The sequence below is a fragment of the Bufo bufo genome, chromosome 8, assembly GCF_905171765.1.
Source record: "Bufo bufo chromosome 8, aBufBuf1.1, whole genome shotgun sequence".
Lineage (NCBI taxonomy): Eukaryota > Metazoa > Chordata > Amphibia > Anura > Bufonidae > Bufo > Bufo bufo.
The window spans coordinates 117,756,357-117,778,003 of record NC_053396.1 but is presented as its reverse complement, the minus strand read 5'-3'; the positions used below and the strand labels follow the sequence as shown (position 1 = coordinate 117,778,003).

Here is a 21,647-nt window from a genome sequence, read left to right as displayed (position 1 = left end):
CGAGACTATGCTCAAGCGCCCAGCAGTGAAGGAATTGGACATCCTATCAATCAAATACTAAGGGGTGGGCAAACTATCGTTTACATAGCGTGGCCAGTTGAATAAAAGTCTTTTTTTAGACTTTTGGCACATTGTACACAAAAGACACAGACACCTTTATAATCATGCTACAGGCTGCAATAAGGTACTGCTGGCGTTTTAATATGCATTTTTTAGGTGACAGGTTCCCTTTAATGTTCAAATTCTAATGTGTGTGTATATATATATATATATATATATATATATTAGGGCTTGAAAGTTTGTGAACCCATTAGAACTTTCTATATTTCTGCTGTTTCTGCATAAATTTTTATCTAAAACTACATCAGGTTTTCACACAAGTTCTAAAGTTAGATAATGTAGTTTGTTTATTGAGGGAAATTATCCAATATCACATGTCTGTGACAAAAGTATGTGAACTTTTGCTTTCAATATCTGGTGTGACCCCCTTGTGAAGCAATACCTGAAACTAAATATTCTCATAATTGTTCATTAGTCCTGTACATCGGCATGGAGAGTTTTGAACTCATTCATCTATGTAAAACAGCTTAAACTATGCGCGCAGATCCTTCCACAGCATTCCTATTGGATTAAGGTCAGGACTTTGACTTGGCCATTCTAAAACTTTATTTGTATTTTTCTTTAATCATTCTTTGGTAGAACGACTTCTATGCTTCAGGTTGTAGTCTTGCTGAATGACTCACATTCTCTTTAAATTCAGCTCATGGACAGATATCCTGCCATTTTACTTTAGAATTTGCTGATGTAATTCAGAATTCATTATTCCATCAATGATGGCAAAGTATCCTAGCCCAGATACAGCCAAACAGGTTGAAACTATGATACTACCACTACTGTATTTTACAGAGGGGATGATCTTTTTATGCTAAAATACTGTGAGTAGCTAATATCCGCCGAAGGGATGTTCGACTAATGCCACTCTCCAGTGACATGCGGCGAGTGCTACGCTGTGGGCTCTTGCTGAATGAAGCTAGGACAGCCACTGATGTTTCTTCATTAGAGACAGATTTCATGCGTCCACATTTTGGCAAATCCAACACTGAACCAGTTTCACGAAACTTAGCAAGCAGTTTGCTAACTGTAGCATGGGAGATGGGTGGTCTCGTAGGGTGTCTTGCATTGAAATCAGCTGCAATGACCAGGTTACTGCGTTCACCAGACATCAACACAATTTCTTTCTGCTCCTCACGTGTTAACCTCGGCGACATGTCAATGGCTGTAAACAAAGAGAAACTTGTAAATAACTCATGAAAGAATAAAGTTACGTTAAAACCAAGCACACCATTGTTTTTCGTGTGAAATTCCCAATAAGTTTGATGTGTCACATGACCCTCTTCCTATTGAAAAAACAAAAGTTGGATTCAAAATGGCCGACTTCAAAATGGCCGCCATGGTCACCACCCATCTTGAAAAGTTTCCCCCCTCACATATACTAATGTGCCACAAACAGGAAGTTAATATCACCAACCATTCCCATTTTATTAAGGTGTATCCATATAAATGACCCACCCTGTATATATAGCGAGAAAATTGCACTATGAAATATCGAACAGTAATATACTGTATTTTGATTGTATTATTTTGATGCTGCTGGAAATATTGTGGTATACAAACATCAGTATTGCTCTACATTAATTGATTTTGTCAGTTCACACAGTGTAACAGTCCTACAGGCTCACCTGAGTCAGAGGACCGCTGGCTGGAGGTAGGAGTGGAGCCCAGTGGCAAGGACCGCAGGCAGGTAGTAAGCGTGGTCAGACAATCCGGATGGCAACGGTGGTAGCAGTTCAGTAGGTAGGGATAAGGCAGAAGAGTAGTCGGTAGGCAGGCGGTGGGTCAGGGCAGGCGGCAGTAAGCGTGGTCAGACAATCCGGATGGCAACGGTGGTAGCAGTTCAGTAGGTAGGGATAAGGCAGAAGAGTAGTCGGTAGGCAATTCCTGGTCAGCGGTGGACTTCCAGCAGTAGTAAGGGCAACAGATGAGGAGAAGCTTGATCAAGGCTCAGGAGCTCAATAATCAGCAAACTGGAGTGCAAGGGGCTGGACTTATATAGGGAAGTACCAGGTGTGGGGAATCAAGGGTAATGAGCAAGGCTTGGCAAGACTGAGGTTAACTAATAGGCTTCAGGGAGGAATGTCCAGAGAGGACGGTAGCCTAGTAAGCAGGGCTACCGCCTGGGATGTGGCTGGTCACGGGTTCGAATCCCGACAGTACTCCCCCCCTTCCAAGGTGACCTCTGGGCACTGCAGGGGCAGGCTTACAGGGGTGCCGTTGGTGGAACTCTTTTACCAGTCTGGGGGCGTGGACATTTTCTTCTCGCTCCCAGGAGTTATCCTCAGGAGGGTAACCCTCCCACCCAATTAGATATTGTATTCTTCCCCGGTGGATCCTGGAGTCGAGAATCTTTGCGACAACGTATTCTTCTTCACCCTGTACCCTCACGGGTGGTGGAGGGGGAGAGTGGCGGCCTGTGAAGGTGTTCTCCACGTATGGCTTGAGGAGAGAGCAATGGAAGACAGGGTGCACCCTAATGGAGTCCGGGAGGTCGAGCCGGAACGTGACCTCGTTGATTTGTGCGGTGATCCGGAACGGACCCATGTATCTTTGGGCAAATTTTTTGGAGGGGACCTTCAATCTGAGGTTCCTGGTGGACAGCCACACCTTGTCTCCCACATGGAAGCCCGGGGTGGGTTTGCGATGTCTGTCTGCTCCCTGTTTAAAGCGCCTCTGGGCAAGCTGGAGGTTGTCTATAATGTTCTTTTGTGCCTCCTGTAGGGTTGTTAGGCGTTCGGCCACTGCTGGGAGGGTGGAGGCGACGGGTAGGTGGGGAATGAACACCGGGTGCGAGCCTGTGTTAGCAAAGAAGGGGCTGTGCTTGGTTGAGCTGTGCTCAGCATTGTTGTAGGCGAACTCGGCCGTGGGGAGATGATCAAGCCAGTCATCCTGCAGGTGGGAGCTGAAACAGCGTAGGTATTGCTCTAGGGTCTGATTAGTTCTCTCCGTCTGCCCGTTTGACTGAGGGTGGAAAGCAGAGGACAGGTTCACTTTAACCCCGAGCGCCAGGCAGAAGTTCTTCCAGAACTTTGAGGCAAATTGTACGCCTCGGTCGGAGACCACGTCGTCCGGGATCCCATGCAGCCTGAAGACCTCTCTGAGAATAAGATCGGCCGTCTGTTTGGCTGTGGGTAGGCCTTTGTAGGGGATGAAATGGGCCATCTTGGTGAGACGGTCGACCACGACCAGGATGGTGTTCATCCCTTTTGAAGGAGGAAGGTCTACCACAAAGTCCATTGAGATCGAGCCCCAGGGGCGGGAGGGAATCGGGAGGGGTTGTAACAGACCCACGGGAGAGGAACGAGGAGTCTTATTGCGGGCACAGACCGTGCACGAGGAGATGTACCTCTTGATGTCCTCCTTGTATGTTGGCCACCAGAAGGAGCGGGAGAGAAGCTCCTGGGTCTTTCTTGTGCCAAAATGGCCGGCCACCTTGGAGTCATGGTTGAGTTTGAGCACTTCGAGCCGTGCGATTTCTGGTACATATAGTTGTAGGTCCTGATGAAACCAATGACCGTTCTTAAACGTAAGGCTGACATTGCCTGTGGGGTGGGAGAGGAAGGAGTCATTTTCATATCCTTCTTTGATTGTGCCCAGGAGTTCTTTAGAGTAGGTGGCCCCTACGACCCTTCTCTCGGGTAAGATGTTCTTTTGGCCCTTGTTACTCTGTGAGGGCTCGGAAAACATTCTGGAGAGGGCGTCAGCCTTGCCGTTTTTTGATCCAGGGCGATAGGTGATGAGATAGTTGAAGCGGGAAAAGAATAGGCTCCATCTGGCCTGTCTGGCTGAGAGTCTCTTAGCGCTGCGGATGAACTCGAGGTTCTTGTGGTCAGTTAGTACGATTATGGGGTTGGTGGCTCCCTCCAGCAGGTGTCTCCACTCGGAGAAGGCATCCTTGATCGCCAGTAGTTCTTTGTTCCCGATGTCATAGTTCTTCTCGGAGGGGGACATCTGGCGGGAGAAATATGCGCACGGGTGTAATAGCATCCTCTCCCCTGTCCGTTGTGACAAAACTGCCCCCACCGCAGAGTCTGATGCATCCACTTCGACTGTAAATGGGAGCTCGGGGTTCGGGTGGATTAGGATTGGGGCAGAAGTGAAGAGGAGTTTCAACTTGGTGAAGGCCTCCTGGGCCTCGGGTGTCCAGGAGAAGGGGACTGCCTTCTTGGTGAGTTGGGTGACTGGTGCTATGACCTTGGAGAAGTTCCGGATAAACTTCCGATAGAAGTTGGCGAAGCCAATGAATCTTTGTATCTCCTTCTCGTTTTTCGGAACGGGCCAGTTCATCACAGCTTGGACCTTCCCCGGGTCCATACTTAGGCCCGCTGGGGAGATGATGTATCCGAGGAACTGAGTGGTGGTTCGCTCAAACTCGCATTTCTCTAGCTTGATATAGAGAGAGTTCTGTCTGAGCCTCTGCAGTACCCTGCGGACGTGTTCGCGGTGCTGCTCAAGGTCTTCAGAGAAGATCAAGATGTCGTCCAGGTAAACGACTACAAACAGATCCAGCATGTCCCCGAGGACGTCGTTAATGAAGTGCTGGAAGGTGGCGGGAGCATTGCAGAGTCCGAAAGGCATGACCAGGTACTCGAAATGACCATAACGTGTCCGGAAGGCGGTCTTCCATTCGTCCCCAGGGCGGATTCGGACGGGGTTGTAGGCCCCTCGAAGGTCGAGTTTGGTGAAGATCTTTGCTTCCCGGAGTCTCTCAAGGAGTTCGGAAATCAGTGGGAGCGGGTACCGGTTTTTTACGGTTATGTCATTAAGCTTTCTGTAGTCTATGCAGGGACGCAGGGAGGAGTCTTTTTTCTCTACGAAGAAAAAGGGGGCTCCCGCGGGGGAGGTGGAGGGCCGGATGAACCCCTTCCTCAGGTCCTCGTCCAGGTACTCTTTCAGAGCCTTGAGTTCAGGCTCTGAGAGGGAGTAGATACTGCCAAAGGGTATTTCGGCCCCGGGCAACAGTTCTATAGTGCAGTCGTAAGGTCGGTGTGGTGGCAGCTTGTCTGCGTTTTTCTTGTCGCAGACATCCTGGAACTCGCTGTATTGAGGGGGTAGCAGACCCTTGACGGATAGCTTTGAGATGGTGGTGTCTTCGGGTGGAAGGACAGGTCTGTGGGAGCAATTTAGCGAGCAGAACTCGGACGGGAATCGTATGCAGCGGGTTTCCCAGTCCACCGAGGGGTTGTGGGTGGCCAACCAAGGGATGCCCAAGATCACCGGGAACTTCGGGGAAGCGATCAGCGAGAAGTGGATCTTTTCGCGGTGATCGGGTTCTATGAGGAGTTGTAGTTCGGTGGTCTCGTGAGTGGCCGGCCCCGAGGAGAGTGGGGATCCGTCGACGGTTTCCAGGTCAACGGGGGCTGCCTTGATTGTCAGTGGAATGTTCTTTTCGCGGGCGAAGGTTAGGTCCATGAAGTTGCCTCCCGCCCCAGAGTCTAACATTGCTGAACAGGGGAGTTGTCGCCCCTCAATGTCGATGAGGATGGGAATGATGAAATGGGATCCATGAGCCGCCGTATTGTTATTTTCCGGGGCTGCTGACGGGGTTGGAGTCTGTGGTTGCTCCTTTAGTTCCGTGACGGCAATAGTCTTTCGGATCTTATGAGGACATTTGATGGCAAAATGACCCGGCTCCCCACAGTAGAGGCAGAGGTTTTCGGCCAGCCGTCTCTCCTTCTCAGCTGTAGATAGAGACCTACGTAGAGCATCAACCTGCATAGGTTCAGTTGCTGATTGGGGGTCGCGCTGGGCGTTGGAAGAGAAGGAGTAAGTGGGTCTGTGGTCCGAGGACCAGAGTCTTTCCCTCTTCCTCTCGGAGAGTCTTTGATCTATCCGGATGCATAACTGAATGAAGTCATCCAGATCGTCCGGGGCCTCAACTCTGGCGAGTTCGTCCTTTATTAATTCTGATAGGCCTCGCCGGAATTGGCTCCTCTGTGCCGCTGGGTTCCAGGTGGTGTCCGTGACCCAACGGCGAAACTCGGCGGTGTATTCGGCGACGGAGCGTCTCCCTTGCCGCAGACCATGTAGTCGCGCCTCAGCTGTAGCACAGCGGTTGGGGTCGTCGAAGACTTGGCTCATGGCGGTGATGAAGTTGTTTAGGTCGTCCAGGAGCTGACTGTTAGTCTCCACATAAGGTGATGCCCATGCTAATGCTTCTTCCATCAGGAGATTGACAATGAATAGCACCTTCTTTTTCTCGGTGGTGAAGGGGGCCGGGTACATCTGAAAATAGATGCGGCATTGGTTTAGAAACCCCCGATACTGGCGTCTGTCGCCGCCGAATCTTGATGGGAGTGGCATGCGGGTGTCTGCGGCCGCGCCGCGGACGTCCAGGTGTTGCCTCTGTAGTTCAATAATCTCCCTTTGCTGGCTTTGGACTACGCCTTGGAGCTGGGCAAATTTCTCCTGATATGTAGTACCAAATTCTTGAAGTTCGGAGACCTGCTTACGCAGAGTGGCCATTGCGGACTCCATAGTTTTGGCTGATTATTCTGTAACAGTCCTACAGGCTCACCTGAGTCAGAGGACCGCTGGCTGGAGGTAGGAGTGGAGCCCAGTGGCAAGGACCGCAGGCAGGTAGTAAGCGTGGTCAGACAATCCGGATGGCAACGGTGGTAGCAGTTCAGTAGGTAGGGATAAGGCAGAAGAGTAGTCGGTAGGCAGGCGGTGGGTCAGGGCAGGCGGCAGTAAGCGTGGTCAGACAATCCGGATGGCAACGGTGGTAGCAGTTCAGTAGGTAGGGATAAGGCAGAAGAGTAGTCGGTAGGCAATTCCTGGTCAGTGGTGGACTTCCAGCAGTAGTAAGAGCAACAGATGAGGAGAAGCTTGATCAAGGCTCAGGAGCTCAATAATCAGCAAACTGGAGTGCAAGGGGCTGGACTTATATAGGGAAGTACCAGGTGTGGGGAATCAAGGGTAATGAGCAAGGCTTGGCAAGACTGAGGTTAACTAATAGTCTTCAGGGAGGAATGTCCAGAGAGGACGGTAGCCTAGTAAGCAGGGCTACCGCCTGGGATGTGGCTGGTCACGGGTTCGAATCCCGACACACAGTTTTCTTTTATGTATCCTGTACAATATGACCTTGCAACCCCTAATACATGGAGGGCTTCTGATAATTTCAACATTCCTCTATGTATACCAGTGTATTCTGTGTAAACCACATCACAGAATTGCTGTGAATCTGACATTTGTTCATTGTTTCTGGAAAATTATCTTGTGTTTGTACAAAAGTCATGTTTCAAGGTTTCTTCCTAATAACCTTGTACAAATGCTTAATTCTTGGAGATGATTTATGGGAAAAGGCGCATCCAACACATTTTTCCAATACAAACCATTGTGGAAGATTACATGACAGCTATGGAGCCCTTGGGCAGAAGTTGCCAAGAATTTGCTGGTTCCATCCTCATTTAGTGGAAATAAAACTTCTCTATAAAAGGTCTGAGAAACTGGTCCAATGGTGACGGTTAGATAAAAATCTTAAGGCCTTCTCTCCTAGGTGCCAAAACTCTGCATCTTTGAGTAATTCACTGTGCTTTACTCTTTGAATGCAGAATGTTCATTTCTGATTCAATTGGTGACTCTAATTTGAAAGCATTGCAAGGGATCAGTTTAAACCATTGTGCCTTAACTACAATACCTTCTTTAAATGCACTAGATATTTTAATTAGATGATGAATTTTAGCACCCCTTAACCATAGCATAAAATATGAATTTCTATGATTCTGTTATAGAACTATTAGATATTATAAACCAATAAAACCCATAATTATTTTTTAATAAGTAATAATAGACTTAATAAGCTGAAGGTTCTTTAATTAATATGTGTCCTGATTGTATATTATAAGCTGTTTATGCTTCACTTATTTAATTACAGGTCTTGATATGAGACATCCTTACAAACCTGGCCTATCAACAGGGTAAAAATCATTAAACGATCATTACTATCAACTGACATTGGCCTATAATTTTTTTTCTATTGATGGGGGAGTTGATGCATGATGAATAATCCAATTAAAACTGGCAACAAAAAACCTAAAATGTCAGCCAAATTGCTTTTTAATAGTCAACGCAGCCGTCACAAAACATAAACACAGAACTCCCAACAGAAACATAAAGCTTCTGAAACAATCATGGAAAATGAATAATTTTAAGCAGCATGAGTATTCTCATAACACAGGAGCACTCATTAAAATATTGTGAATGGCAAATGTATATTATATCGTACCTGGTTTCTTCTGCACAGGGTCACAATTCCATTTAATTTGGATCAAGTGAACCATATTTTAATAATTACGCCTACTAGAAAAAAGAGGGCTTTATTGACTAATTTAGCAAAACTACATTTAGCAGAACAAATTAACTATGGCAAATAATTTCACCATACTGGATGTAGTAAAATTATGTTTGTTTTGAAAATATATAAATCATTCCTTTTAGCCTTTTCATTTGGTTTCTGTATCATTATACAAGTGGAATAGTACCCCTTTGCAGAATTAAATATAGGACTCGTATTTGCACAACTGTATTGCAGAATAGGCAATTAGCAAGCAAATCAGTACCCTATCATGTGTTGCAAAGTCTTTCTCTCTTTTTGTCTCATAAAGACCAAAGGCTAGTGGTAAAATACTATATAATGTCTAATGGAAGGTCCTAGATTCTTAGGGTTTCTGTTATTTCCTTTATAATATTTCTATCAGAGCTTAGATATCAGTGCCAAAGGGAATGTGTCATCAGAAAATGACCTGGTTATAATAATAAAAATGAATATAGAACATATTTTATAATAAAATGAGACCAAATCAAGCATAAGGTTCCTTAGAGACTTAATGGTTCTGTGCTTCTTGGAAAATTGGTATTGCAGCGGCCCAGGAGAGTGGAGATGATAAGAGTGATAGTAACAAGAATGGTGGTTATAGTTATTACTTACTCTGATGCTCCCCTGGGCTGTGAAGTTATAAAAAGGGATGGCGCAGGCCATCATGGAGGTATCGCGCCCATTATGGTGTGAACGCAGGTGATTTTATTTTCCAACATACTGCTCCCTATATATACCCTAGATTTTTAAATTTTCCTTACCTCCTGACGAAGCCTTCAGGGTAAAACAAGCGTCGAGGTTCTGCACGTGGGCTCCATACCTCTACTGTTTCAACTATGTCCCAGGGTATGTTCATTGTATGACTGGATTGTGGATATACCTATTTATGTCAAAGTGTCTATACTTACCTTGGTTTTTCCCTTGAGGTTGGTAGTTTTTTATTTTCCAACATAACATTTTCACTCTATATGGTATACCATTGGTTTATGTATGGTCAGTATATTTTGTTTCTTGCATCAAACTTATATTTTTTGTTTTTTGCAAGAATCATTAATCTTGACTCCTTAATTGGTAGTCTAGTTTGTTCATTTTGTTCAGTAGAGACTTATTGCACTCTCTGTTCAGTAGAGGTTTAGTGTATTATAGGTACCATCCATGATTAACATAGGGATTTCACTATATCTATATGTCTTGCATTGTTATATCATATACATATGGTGGATGTGGTTATCCAGTGAGGTTGTGCTCCTCGCTTTTCTTTGTATCTTTTTCCAGCTTGCCTTATTTTTCTCCTGATCCTTATATATCTATTACTTAATAAAATTATTGTATTTTATAGATATATGGTACCACTGTTTGCTTTTGTTAATAAGTTACAAAAAGGGAGCAGCTTTCTTCACCTAGTGTCAGGAATAATGAGGAGAGGAGGGACAACAGAAAGACAACAGATGGTAGAGGACAAAGAACTAGGCCTCAAGGCTAGGGAGAAGGGAAAGGTCACCTCCTAGGAAACCCCTAGATCTGGCCCTGACTCCTGTCAGTATGTATAAACCATGAAGGTGGAAAAATACATATGCCGGAACCTAACCCCTAGGAGCCCTGAGATTCCCTAAAGGTAGTGAAAGGGAATGAGACTACTGGTTCGATCCCAGGTGAATGAACCAGCCTCTCCCTGAAGCCTAGAAACAACAAGCACAAGGGAACAACCAAATACAAGAGTAGTACAACTTATCTTATAGAAAATAGATGAGCAGGAACACAAGCAAGGTCCACACACCAACTCCTCCAAATCCAAGCAGAGAACATCAACTGCATGGTATGAAGTGTGAAACCAAACTAAATAGGGAAACAGCAATGACCAACGGCTGTACCTGACAAAAGGTGTGGTCATTACCAAACAACAACACTAAGAATCAAGAGACTGTCAGTTAACCTCACGTGCAGTCAGTCTCTCTGATCTTCTAACTTCTGTCACAGAAGGTACCGTGACAGTGTTCTCCATAGTGACAATTTTAGTCGGTTCAGGGAGTTGTGCAAATTATATTTTAAATTGCATCCACACTCTTCTGGGGACGAGAGTCAAAGAGTGGGTATAATCATTTCTTTGCTGAAAGGTGACGCTCAGTCTTGGGCGTTTTTGTTGCCGACTGGATCACAGTCTATTTTTCACAACTCTAGGGCTTATCTATGATGACCCAGATCGGATTTTCCTGGCTGAGACCAAGTTGCGTGGCTTATGCCAGGGAGGACGTTCTGCTGAGACCTATTGCTCTGAATTTAGGAGATGGGCTACGGATACAGTGTCTCTTTACCCTGAAATGTCCCCCTTTTCAACAGAAAAAGCAGAGTCTCATCTTAATCCTAAAGTTCTTATTACCAGATCCAGGGGTATCTCCCCCCAGCTGCACGACTCCCTGAACCGACTAAAATTGTCACTTCCCCTGGAAAATCTGTCCAGAAGAACCACCTTGGGTTCAGGGCAGACCTGGTTCCCGCTGTCAGAACCAGCCGCCTGTGGTGTCTGGATCTGTGAGATGGTCGTGCGGAAGTCAGATACCTCCAGAGACAACCCCTGGAGTTGTCCGACCAGTGCAGAAATAGGATCCATTGCTGCACTGATACAAACAAAATGGCAGTTATTTGGTGTTTGATAATGTCACGGATAATTGGGAGAGGAGGGACACTAGAATGACAACAGAAGGGAGAGGTCAAAGAACTATGCCTCAAGGCTAGGGAGAAGGGAAAGGTCACCTCATAGGGAACCCCTAGATCTGGCCCTGACTCCTGTCAGTATTATTTGGCGGTTGATAATGTCACGGATAATTGGGAGAGGAGGGACACTAGAAAGACAACAGAAGGGAGAGGGCAAAGAACTATGCCACAAGCAAGGTCCAAACACCAAATCCAAGCAGAGAATATCAACCGCATGGCATGAAGTGTGAAACCAAACTAAATAGGGAAGCAGTAATGACCGCCAGCTGCACCTGACTAGTGTTGGGTGTGAATATTCGAATAGCGAATATTAATCGCGAATATCTGCACTTCGAGAATTTGCAAATATTTAGAATATAGTGATATATATTCGTAATTTTGAATATTCTAGATTTTTTCTCATCAGCAACCTCCCTTCTTGCTTGTGGGCCAATGAGAAGGCAGCAATGTCTTTGTATAAGCTTAGCAACATCCCTAGCAACCAATAGGAATGTTGCCTACCCCTTACTATATAAGAACCTCCCCAGCAGCCCTTGTATGCAGTATTTTGCAGATCTGAGAGAGACAGCAGTGTTATTGCGGTGCTCTCTGCGTTCCTGTGTCATTACATTAGATAGTTAGTTAGTTAGTTAGCTTATATATATAATACAGATAGTTAGTGAGAGATAGTCAGTGTAGGTTAGATAGTGATATAGTGTAGCTGATAGGTTCTGCTGTCCATACATACATACATACATACATAGTACTGTGATGTCACAAGTTCACAACAATACTTAGTGCACCAATCACTAATAAGTAGTCAGACCTGTTAAAATGCGAAGTTGCACGTATTGCGCCAAAATATTTGCATCCTTAGTGCTGATTTTGCAATCGTGAGTATATTGGAGAACTCTATCTGCATATAAACCTGTTGTTCTGCCATGCCAACCATTTTCTCCAGTCTCAGGAAACTTCTAGCAGCTTGAAAAATGTAGCTATAGTGACCCACGCCTAAATTTCACGTGCATTACGCGAATATTACATTGCAGATTTCTCAATCAAGAAAATAATTTAGAATTCACGAATATATGACAAATATTCTACCAATTATTCACGAAATATCGCAAATTTGAATATTGCCCCTGCCGCTCATCACTACACCTGACAAGAGGTGTGGTCATTACCAAACAACAACACTGAGAATCAAGAAACTGTTAACCTCACGTGCAGTCAGTCTCTCTGATCTTCTAACTTCTGTCACAGAAGGTACCTAGAGGCTGTGGCTTTCTCAATTCATTCAAGTCAAGCTCTCCGTGTCCCCTTTCCCAACCCCTTATTGTTTGATTGATAGAACTTCCCATTCTATCAATGCTGGACACTCAAATGTATACTCACCATATAGCTGCTGTGTCACCACATTTCCCACGCCTATGCATTGATCCCCGCCGCTTTGAGCTAGTTTTTAACGGCTCAATGCATAGGGAATTGTGGGGACATGGCGCATGAGCTAGAATGCATTCAAGCATCCAGCATTGAGGGAATGGTGAATTCTGATAATCAAACACTAAGGGGTGGGAAAGGAGGGCTAGCTTGACTTGAAGCGAGAAAGCCACAGTCCCCTTAACTTCAAGACCCAAATTTGCATAACGCGGGCAGTTGAATAAAAGTCTTTTTCTGACTTTTGACACATCACACAGCAAAGGCAAAGGCAACTTTGGAATCTAGCTACAGACTTCAATAAGGAAATGCTTGTGGTATAATATGCGCTTTCTGGGTGACAGGTTCCCTTTAAAGGGGCTACCTCATCAGAGGTAACTCCTTTTACAACACAACTATTTTTCCAAGGGAAAGGTTGTGACTAGTCAAAATAATGCCAAATAAGCACCATAAATAAAAAGGGTGACTCAAGTCCTGGGAGCTGCTCTCATAGGGTGTCACTCTGTTCTGGCTTATAGAGTTGGGGACCGCACTCTATAACAGGGATGACACTCTGTATGACACTCTAGCTGTTCTGAAACTGCAACTCCCCAAATCCTACTTTCACTTCTATGGGAATTACAAGAACAGCCAAATACATGTGTATGCTGGGAGTTGGAGTTTCACAAAGCTAGAGTGCTGAATGTTGCTGATGCCTTCTCTGTAATGTCCATATGCCCTAATCAGGGGCGGATTGGCCATAGACCTTACAAGGAAATTTCCCGGTGGGCCAATGCTCAGGAGGCCGTCTAAGCCCTCCTCACAGCTGACCAGTGGAAGTTTTTGGGGTTGTATTTTGTTCTGATGGCAAAAATTGTGTGAGGGACTGTGGTATTTGGCTCTGTTGGGGTCGTATAATGTGCTGCAATATGGTATTGCTGGACCTGTCTACTAGTGTTGGCCCTGCCTCCCATCAACTTCAATCCGACTACAAACGGGCCACTTATAGTAGTTTTCCAGGGCCACTTTAAATTCCTAGTCCGTCCCTGGCCCTAATAATGATTCATTAGAATGCCTGTGTCTAATGAAAAGCACCTTTGGGTTCAGGTAATGAACATCCAACTGAGGTCATGTCTACGTGGTGTAAACCTGTTTAAGACCTCTGTCTTAAAAAAAAACGAAACTAAAGGGTGGCTTTAACACATAGGATTCTTCCTGGTGTTTTTCCCTGTTTATTTTTCAAAAACTCTGTCACCAGATGCATGGTATTCAATTGGTAAATATGTTTACCTACAAACAATCCATTTCTTGTGGCATTTTTTCACTTTGGGATGGTATTTAAAAAAAACTCAGTATGCTGTAGGCATGGCAATTTTTTTATGTGCTTATTACTGTGTAGCCTTCTCTATTAGACCAGATCACATTAAAAACAGACATATAATTATGCATACTGTATGTGGGAATAAATTACGGCACCTAAAAAATTGCTTTTAAAATAATGCATGACATTCGCAGTATCACAAAAAAATATGTGTAATTAATACTCAGGGTTATTACTATGTATGTAATTATCTTATTATATCAGGTTGATAATAATCATGCTAGACTTTGCTGCACAATATACTATCTAATTTTCCATATGTCTCTATATAATAAGCACATTGTAAAAATATATCTCTGATGAGATGAATTTAATAGAAACCTGTGTTATATAAAAATATACAAATGTGCAATATTTCCCAGCAACTTTAATAGTCCCTAGACAGAATGTAACCATTTTGAAGATAGCTGATGATATACTATGTAGTGGAGGTAAAACTCCTACGAGCAGCGTTTTATAGCTGTACATGACAGATGGCCAAGACCACAGAATCTTTTCTGCCAGAAGTCAGAAAATGTATCTTACAAGTAAAGTTCTTGGCTTCAAATGAAATTGGATCAAAGTCCCTTATCAGTGTGTGACCTTGTGCAAGCTGCTCCGAATCTCTGCTCTCAGTATAAAAATCACTGTTATATCCAGAAAATGATATCATTTTGTCTGTCTTATTGCTACTACTATTATTATTATTTTCTATCATCATTTTAAAAGCCTACTGAAGTAATAGAAAGGAACTATTCCAGAACAAACATCTGTATGGTCTAGCAGAATGTAGATTCATGCCAAGATTTCCATATTATTTTAAGGTTATCATTATATTATTTTTAAGGTTTTTGTAATTGAATTAGAAGATGGATGGAGATACTTTTTATTATTTTCATGTTTAGTCTTTTTTGGAAGAATCCTAAATTTAGTTGAAGATGATAATAATTTTGTGGAAACTTTTCCATTAGGCTACATGCACACGACCGTGCCGTTTTTTGCGGTCCACAAACCGCGGATCCGCAAAAAACGGAAGCCGCCCGTGTGCCTTCCGCAATTTGCGGAACGGAACGGGCGACCGATTGTAGACATGAATATTCTTGTCCGCAAAACGGACAAGAATAGGACATGCTATATTTTTTTTGCTAGTCCTCGGAACGGAGCAACGGATGCGGACAGCACACGGAGTGCTGTCCGCATCTTTTGCGGCCCCATTAAAGTGAATGGGTCCGCACCCGAGCCGCAAAAACTGTGGCTCAGTTGCAGACCCGAAAAACAGTCGTGTGCATGAGGCCTTAATAGAAGGGAAATAGTTATATTGGTTCCTTCTGGAGCAGCCAAGCTAGACTGAAGGATCCAAAAAGCATGTGACACAGCAGGATCCTTTTAATGCAGAAAATATTTCCAAGCTCATTCCCAGCATGGGTCTACACAACAAGGAAATAGGGGGTCATTTATTTAGCATTTTAGATGCCGGTGTTAATAACCCCTATATCTAGCGGTGATCCACCAAATTTAAGAAGAGGCGCAGGCTTCTCCATAATTTCGGCGCATCCAGAACCAGTCTAAATGTAATACAGGTTCCTTGCTGGCTTACATTTAGACCATTTTCTATGCCTAAAACAGGCGTAGAAAATGATGAATGAGACAGACCTACCGGCCTGTCCACTTACCCGCCCATGTCGCACCCACTATTTTAGACCTGGCGTTAGTGGGGAAAAGTGGCAGATTGCTTTGCAAGCAACTGTTGTGCTGCAATCTGCGCCAGAAATATAGGCATATTTCTGTATAATAAATAGCACAATAAGAAAAGTCAGCTACCCACAACAATTTCAGTGTCCTGTTTCTCTCTCTATGGCCTCTTTCACATGAGAGTATTTGCAATCCGTATATGGGCTGGATTTTATGTACCGGTAGAACTGCTAATGAATAAAGCAATACACATGGGCGTATTATTTCCGACAGTATTTGAAATTCGGAGCATGTCCGAGTTTTGCACAGATTTGTTTCCAAATACGCACATTCAAGTATATGGGAGTGCATCAAAAATGCAAGGAGGAAAGAATACACATGAAAATCCTGATGAAATACTGAAGCAATACTGATGACAATACTGATGGTATATCATCAGGAATCCGTGCATAATCCAGAGCCAGAATACTGACGGATTTCAATATGCTCTTGTGAAAGAGACCTATGCACGGATAAATCCAGAGTAAGGCCCCTTTCATACGAGCAATTTTTCTGCGCGGGTGCAATGCGTGAAGTGAACGCATAGCACCCGCACTGAATCCTGACCCATTCATTTCAATGGGTCTGTGTACATGAGCGTTGTTTTTCACGCATCACTTCTGCATTGCGTGAAAATCGCAGCATGTTCTATATTCTGCGTTTTTTAACGCAGCCCTGGCTCCATAGAAGTGAATGGGGCTGCGTGAAAAACGCATTGTGCGGATGCGATGCGTTTTTCACTGATAGTTGCTAAGAGATGTTGTTTGTAAACCTTCAGTTTTTTATCACGCACGTGAAAAACGCATCAAAACACATTACACCAGCGCGAAAAGAAAATCAGAACAACTGAAAGCACACAAAACTGACTGAACTTCTTGCGAAATGGTGCGAGTTTCACTTAATGCATCCTAAACGCATCCGGACCTAATCCGTCATGCTGGTGTGAAAGAGGCCTAAGATTTTGATAGCTGTATCCAAAGAAGATAAAAGATTTTTTGTTTTCCTTTGAGGGTGTGGAGGTGAACACGACATGTATATAAAGCAGTTCCCCTATGCCGCTGGTGGTCAACCATATACAGTACAGACCAAAAGTTTGGACACACCTTCTCATTCAAAGAGTTTTCTTTATTTTCAGGACTATGAAAATTATAGATTCACACTGAAGGCATCAAAACTATGAATTAACACATGTGGAATTATATACATAACAAACAAGTGTGAAACAACTGAAAATATGTCATATTCTAGGTTCTTCAAAGTAGCCACCTTTTGCTTTGATTAATGCTTTGCACACTCTTGGCATTCTCTTGATGAGCTTCAAGAGGTAGTCCCCTGAAATGGTTTTCACTTCACAGGTGTGCCCTGTCAGGTTTAATAAGTGGGATTTCTTGCCTTATAAATGGGGTTGGGACCATCAGTGGCGTTGAGGAGAAGTCAGATGGATACACAGCTGATAGTCCTACTGAATAGACTGTTAGAATTTGTATTATGGCAAGAAAAAAGCAGCTAAGTAAAGAAAAACGAGTGGCCATCATTACTTTAAGAAATGAAGGTCAGTCAGTCAGCCGAAAAATTGGGAAAACTTTGAAAGTAAGGGCTATTTGACCATGAAGGAGAGTGATGGGGTGCTGCGCCAGATGACCTGGCCTCCACAGTCACCGGACCTGAACCCAATCGAGATGGTTTGGGGTGAGCTGGACCGCAGAGTGAAGGCAAAAGGGCCAACAAGTGCTAAGCATCTCTGGGAACTCCTTCAAGACTGTTGGAAGACCATTTCAGGGGACTACCTCTTGAAGCTCATCAAGAGAATGCCAAGAGTGTGCAAAGCAGTAATCAAAGCAAAAGGTGGCTACTTTGAAGAACCTAGAATATGACATATTTTCAGTTGTTATACACTTGTTTGTTATGTATATAATTCCACATGTGTTAATTCATAGTTTTGATGCCTTCATAGTCATGAAAATAAAGAAAACTCTTTGAATGAGAAGGTGTGTCCAAACTTTTGGTCTGTACTGTATATGTAAAGCTGAATCTGTATATAAAACCGCATTCCCGTTTGTAGGTGTCTAGGCCGTCTACACCTACAAGTGGGAGCGCAGTCTTTATATACAGATTCAGTGCTGACACAGGTAATTTTAGGATCGCAGCACCTACTGACAATTTGTGTATGTTTTAGGACCTTTTTCCTTTTGGTATTAATGCCCATGCGTGTGTATTTTTATGTTATGCATTTAGAGCTACTAGTGCATAGTACAGATAATTAGAGAGGGAGAGAGATGTGTCCAGTCAATTGGTACACGTTTGATCTGGGTCTAATATATCCGTTTCAGAATAAAAGCCCGACAGTCGATTTGACCGATTCGCAGTTTAGAGAAATTTGTTCATCTCTAGTTTTGACAAGTGCTAAGTCTGGGGTGTTGCAGAACATATGCACTCGCAATGTATACCAACACTGTGCGCATTTAGTAAATCATTGTGTGGTGAATACAACTGTACGCATTGTGATATGGCAGCAGGATTGAGAAAAAGGAGACTTGGGCAAACACTTATGAGTAGTGTTGATTGAGCACCATAGTTCTCAAGGGCTCGGGCCGAACACATCGGGATGCTCGGGTGCTCTACCGAGCACGCGAGTATATTAGAAGTCAATGGGAGAACCCGAGCATTAACCCAGGCACTGTCACGACTGTGACTGATCCAGACAGGTCTGGGAGGAGAAGGTCGCAGCGACTTGCTACTCGCGATAGCTTGTGAGTTTGCTCCATGGTTCAGGGTATGTCATCCGGGTTTTGCCTTGTGAACCTTTTTGTCCTGACTGGGAGTTTGTAGGCATCCTTCTCAGGTGAGTCCTTACTTCCAGTTCTATTCTGACCTTTGAAGGAGATCGTTTGATGGTGTTGCTGTGGAGCTCTTGTCCGGCGTGGACTGTCGTGATTGGGATCGCCTTCTCTGCTCGTGACTGGATAAGTCTATCTCTGCTATAGTTTGTTTGTTGCTGTCTTCCCCTGCTGTTCTCCTAGACATGAGTGATGGTGACTAGTGCTCCCATCGGCCTTTCCCCACTCTAGGCTTGTTAGGGTGACTGAGGGTTTTAGGCATCCTGCTCGCCGCACGGGTTCACACCCCGTCTAGGGTATCAGGGCAGACAGGTGCCAGCTTAGGGTTAGTCAGGGGTGGCCATATTGTTCCGAATTCCGTAGGTGGGCTACTGATACGTTATGGAACGACTCGGCCCTTAGGAGTCAGTTCTGCCAGGGGTTGTCTGAAAAATTAAAAGACGCGCTGGCGGTATATGAGGTCCCTGGGTCTCTGGAGGCTGCTATGTCTCTGTCCATAAGAATCAACAGACGACTCAGGGAGAGACTATTAAATTTTACGGAGGCTTCTATAGGGCAGGGATCGGTTTGTTATGATCCAGTCGAACCAATGCAAATAGGGGGCGCCACTAGACGGGTGAATCCTCCTAAGTTCCGCTGTAGGTCAGAGGTTTGTTTTCGTTGTGGGGGGAGGGGTCATTTTGTAAAGGTTTGTCCCTCTGAACCCAAGAGACCACAAACTAAGGAGCCGCCGGAAAACTAGAGTCCCCAGATTGTGCGGAGGATAACAGTCTGGGCGTATTCGTTTCCTCCATACGCATGTCTCAGTTTTTGTTGTCCGCTACCGTTGAGGCGGGCAATAAGACTGAGATCTGTTCCGTCTTTTTGGACAGTGGGGCGGGGGTCAACTTGGTGGATTCACGGTTTGCTCAGGCTCTGGGTTTTACTCCAGAACCAATACACTAAACTCACAAGCTATCGCGAGTAGCAAGTCGCTGCGACCTTCTCCTCCCAGACCTGTCTGGATCAGTCACAGTCGTGACAGTACCCCCCTTTCTACGAGGGGCCCCCGGACCCTCAAGACCAGGCCTCTCCGGATGGGAGCTATGAAAAGCCCGAATGAGTCTGTCCGCTTTTATCTCTGAAGCTGGAACCCACATTCTCTCTTCGGAACCATAACCTCTCCAGTGCACCAGGTACTGAAGAGAGCGGCGAACATATCGTGAGTCAACAATCTTTTCTACCTGAAACTCAAGACTGCCATCAACAACCACCGGTGGAGGCGGTAGTGGCAATGGTTCAGGAGGTTCTACATATCTCTTAAGCAGAGATCTGTGGAAGACATTATGGATCCTTAGAGTCTGAGGTAGCTCCAGACGAAAAGCCACCAGGTTAATGATCTTAATTACCCTATAAGGACCAATAAATCTCGGACCTAATTTCCATGAGGGAACCTTCAACTTGATATTTCTGGTAGACAACCACACCAAGTCATTCACCCCAAGGTCCGGACCTTCAGAGCGCCTCCTATCAGCCACACGTTTGTATCTACCACCCATTCTCCTTCAAAGGTCAGAATAGAACTGAAAGTAAGGACTCACCTGAGAAGGATGCCTACAAACTCCCAGTCAGGACAAAAAGGTTCACAAGGCAAAACCTGGATGACATACCCTGAACCATGGAGCAAACTCACAAGCTATTGCGAGTAGCAAGTCGCTGCGACCTTCTCCTCCCAGACCTGTCTGGATCAGTCACAGTCGTGACAGGCACCCCCTGCTCTGAAGAGGGGAAGATGCCTGGTTCATGGGAAGAGGTCAGAAATTGATGGAAACACCACCAAAATGGTTCGGGAACAGCATGGGGAGGATGTCTCGATGCATCGTGGACTCCCAGGTTGCTGCTGGGAACGATGTTGTTTGAGTAGTACACCACTTTTACAGACTGACAATAATACGCACAAAACCGAAGATAAAATCGATTTAAGAGGAATAATTGTTAGGAAACAGTCTTTCCTGTATATTTACTTGTATAAAAATTACAAGGAAGAGTCACTCCGATACAACCTGTATATCACATAATTGAGGGCCTCATTCACATTGTGGTACATGTTCATGTAGTGGGACTCCTACACTCATAAAGCCTTTGCGCTAAGTGAAAGGGCTGCCAAAACTTACCAGGAACTGGCACTACAATACACCCTTTTTTACACATAAAGGAGGGCATCATACGCAGCCTTGAAAAATTATGATTGATGGCCTGCTAGTGACCCTCAAAAACATTTAGAGCAAGGGCCTGCTGATCTGACCATCTAAAACATTATGTGCAAGGGCATGCTGCCGCTTTATTGACTCTAGATAACCTAGGGCCGATTGTACGCCCCCATGATGGCGACGATCCATTCGGATGTCTGCCCTATCAACTTTCAATGTTATTTTCAGCCCAAACCATGTAGACCATGGGTAACGGGGGAATCATGGTTCGATTCCAGAGAGGGAGCCTGAGAAACAGCTACAGCTACCACATCCAAGCAAGGCAGCATGTGCGCAAATTGCCTATTAGGTATAATTAGGTAAGGGCCTGCAGGTGATCTGACCCTATAAAAGATTTTAGATGTGGGCCTGCAGGGGGCTGACCCTGTAAAAGATTTTAGGTGTGGGCCTGCTGGTGAGCTGACCCTGTAAAAAATTATATGGGAGGGCCTGCTGGTGAGCTGACCCTGTAAAAAATTATATGTGAGGGCCTGCTGGTGAGCTGACCCTGTAAAAGATTTTAGGTGCGGGCCTGCTGGTGAGCTTACCCTCTAAAAGGTTGTAGGTGAGGGCCTGCAGGTTAGCTAACCCTCTAAAACATTGTATGCGAGGGCCTTCAGGTGAGCTGACCCTGTAAAAGATTGTAGGTGAAGGCCTGCTAGTGAGCTGACCCTGTAAAAAAAACATTATATGCGAGGGCCTGCTTGTGAGCTGACTCTCTCAAAAATTATATGTGAGGGCCTGCTGGTGAGCTGACCCTGAAAACATTATATGCGAGGGCCTGCTGGTGAGTTGACCCTCTAAAAAATTATATGCGAGGGCCTGCTGGTGAGCTGACCCTGTAAAACATTATATGCGAGGGCCTGCTGGTGAGTTGACCCTCTAAAAAATTATATGCGAGGGCCTTCTGGTGAGCTGACCCTCAAAAAGATTTTAGGTGCGGGCCTGCTGGT

General features: G+C 44.8%; 1 protein-coding gene across 1 annotated transcript in view; it reads left to right on the top strand.

Moving 5' to 3' along the window:
• TENM1 (teneurin transmembrane protein 1) overlaps positions 1–21,647 on the top strand; it is an 840,365-nt gene that overhangs the window by 278,439 nt on the left and 540,279 nt on the right. Inside the window, 1 exon segment of the mRNA XM_040405386.1 lies at positions 1,790–1,813. Within this exon segment, the coding sequence (XP_040261320.1) occupies positions 1,790–1,813 (24 nt within the window).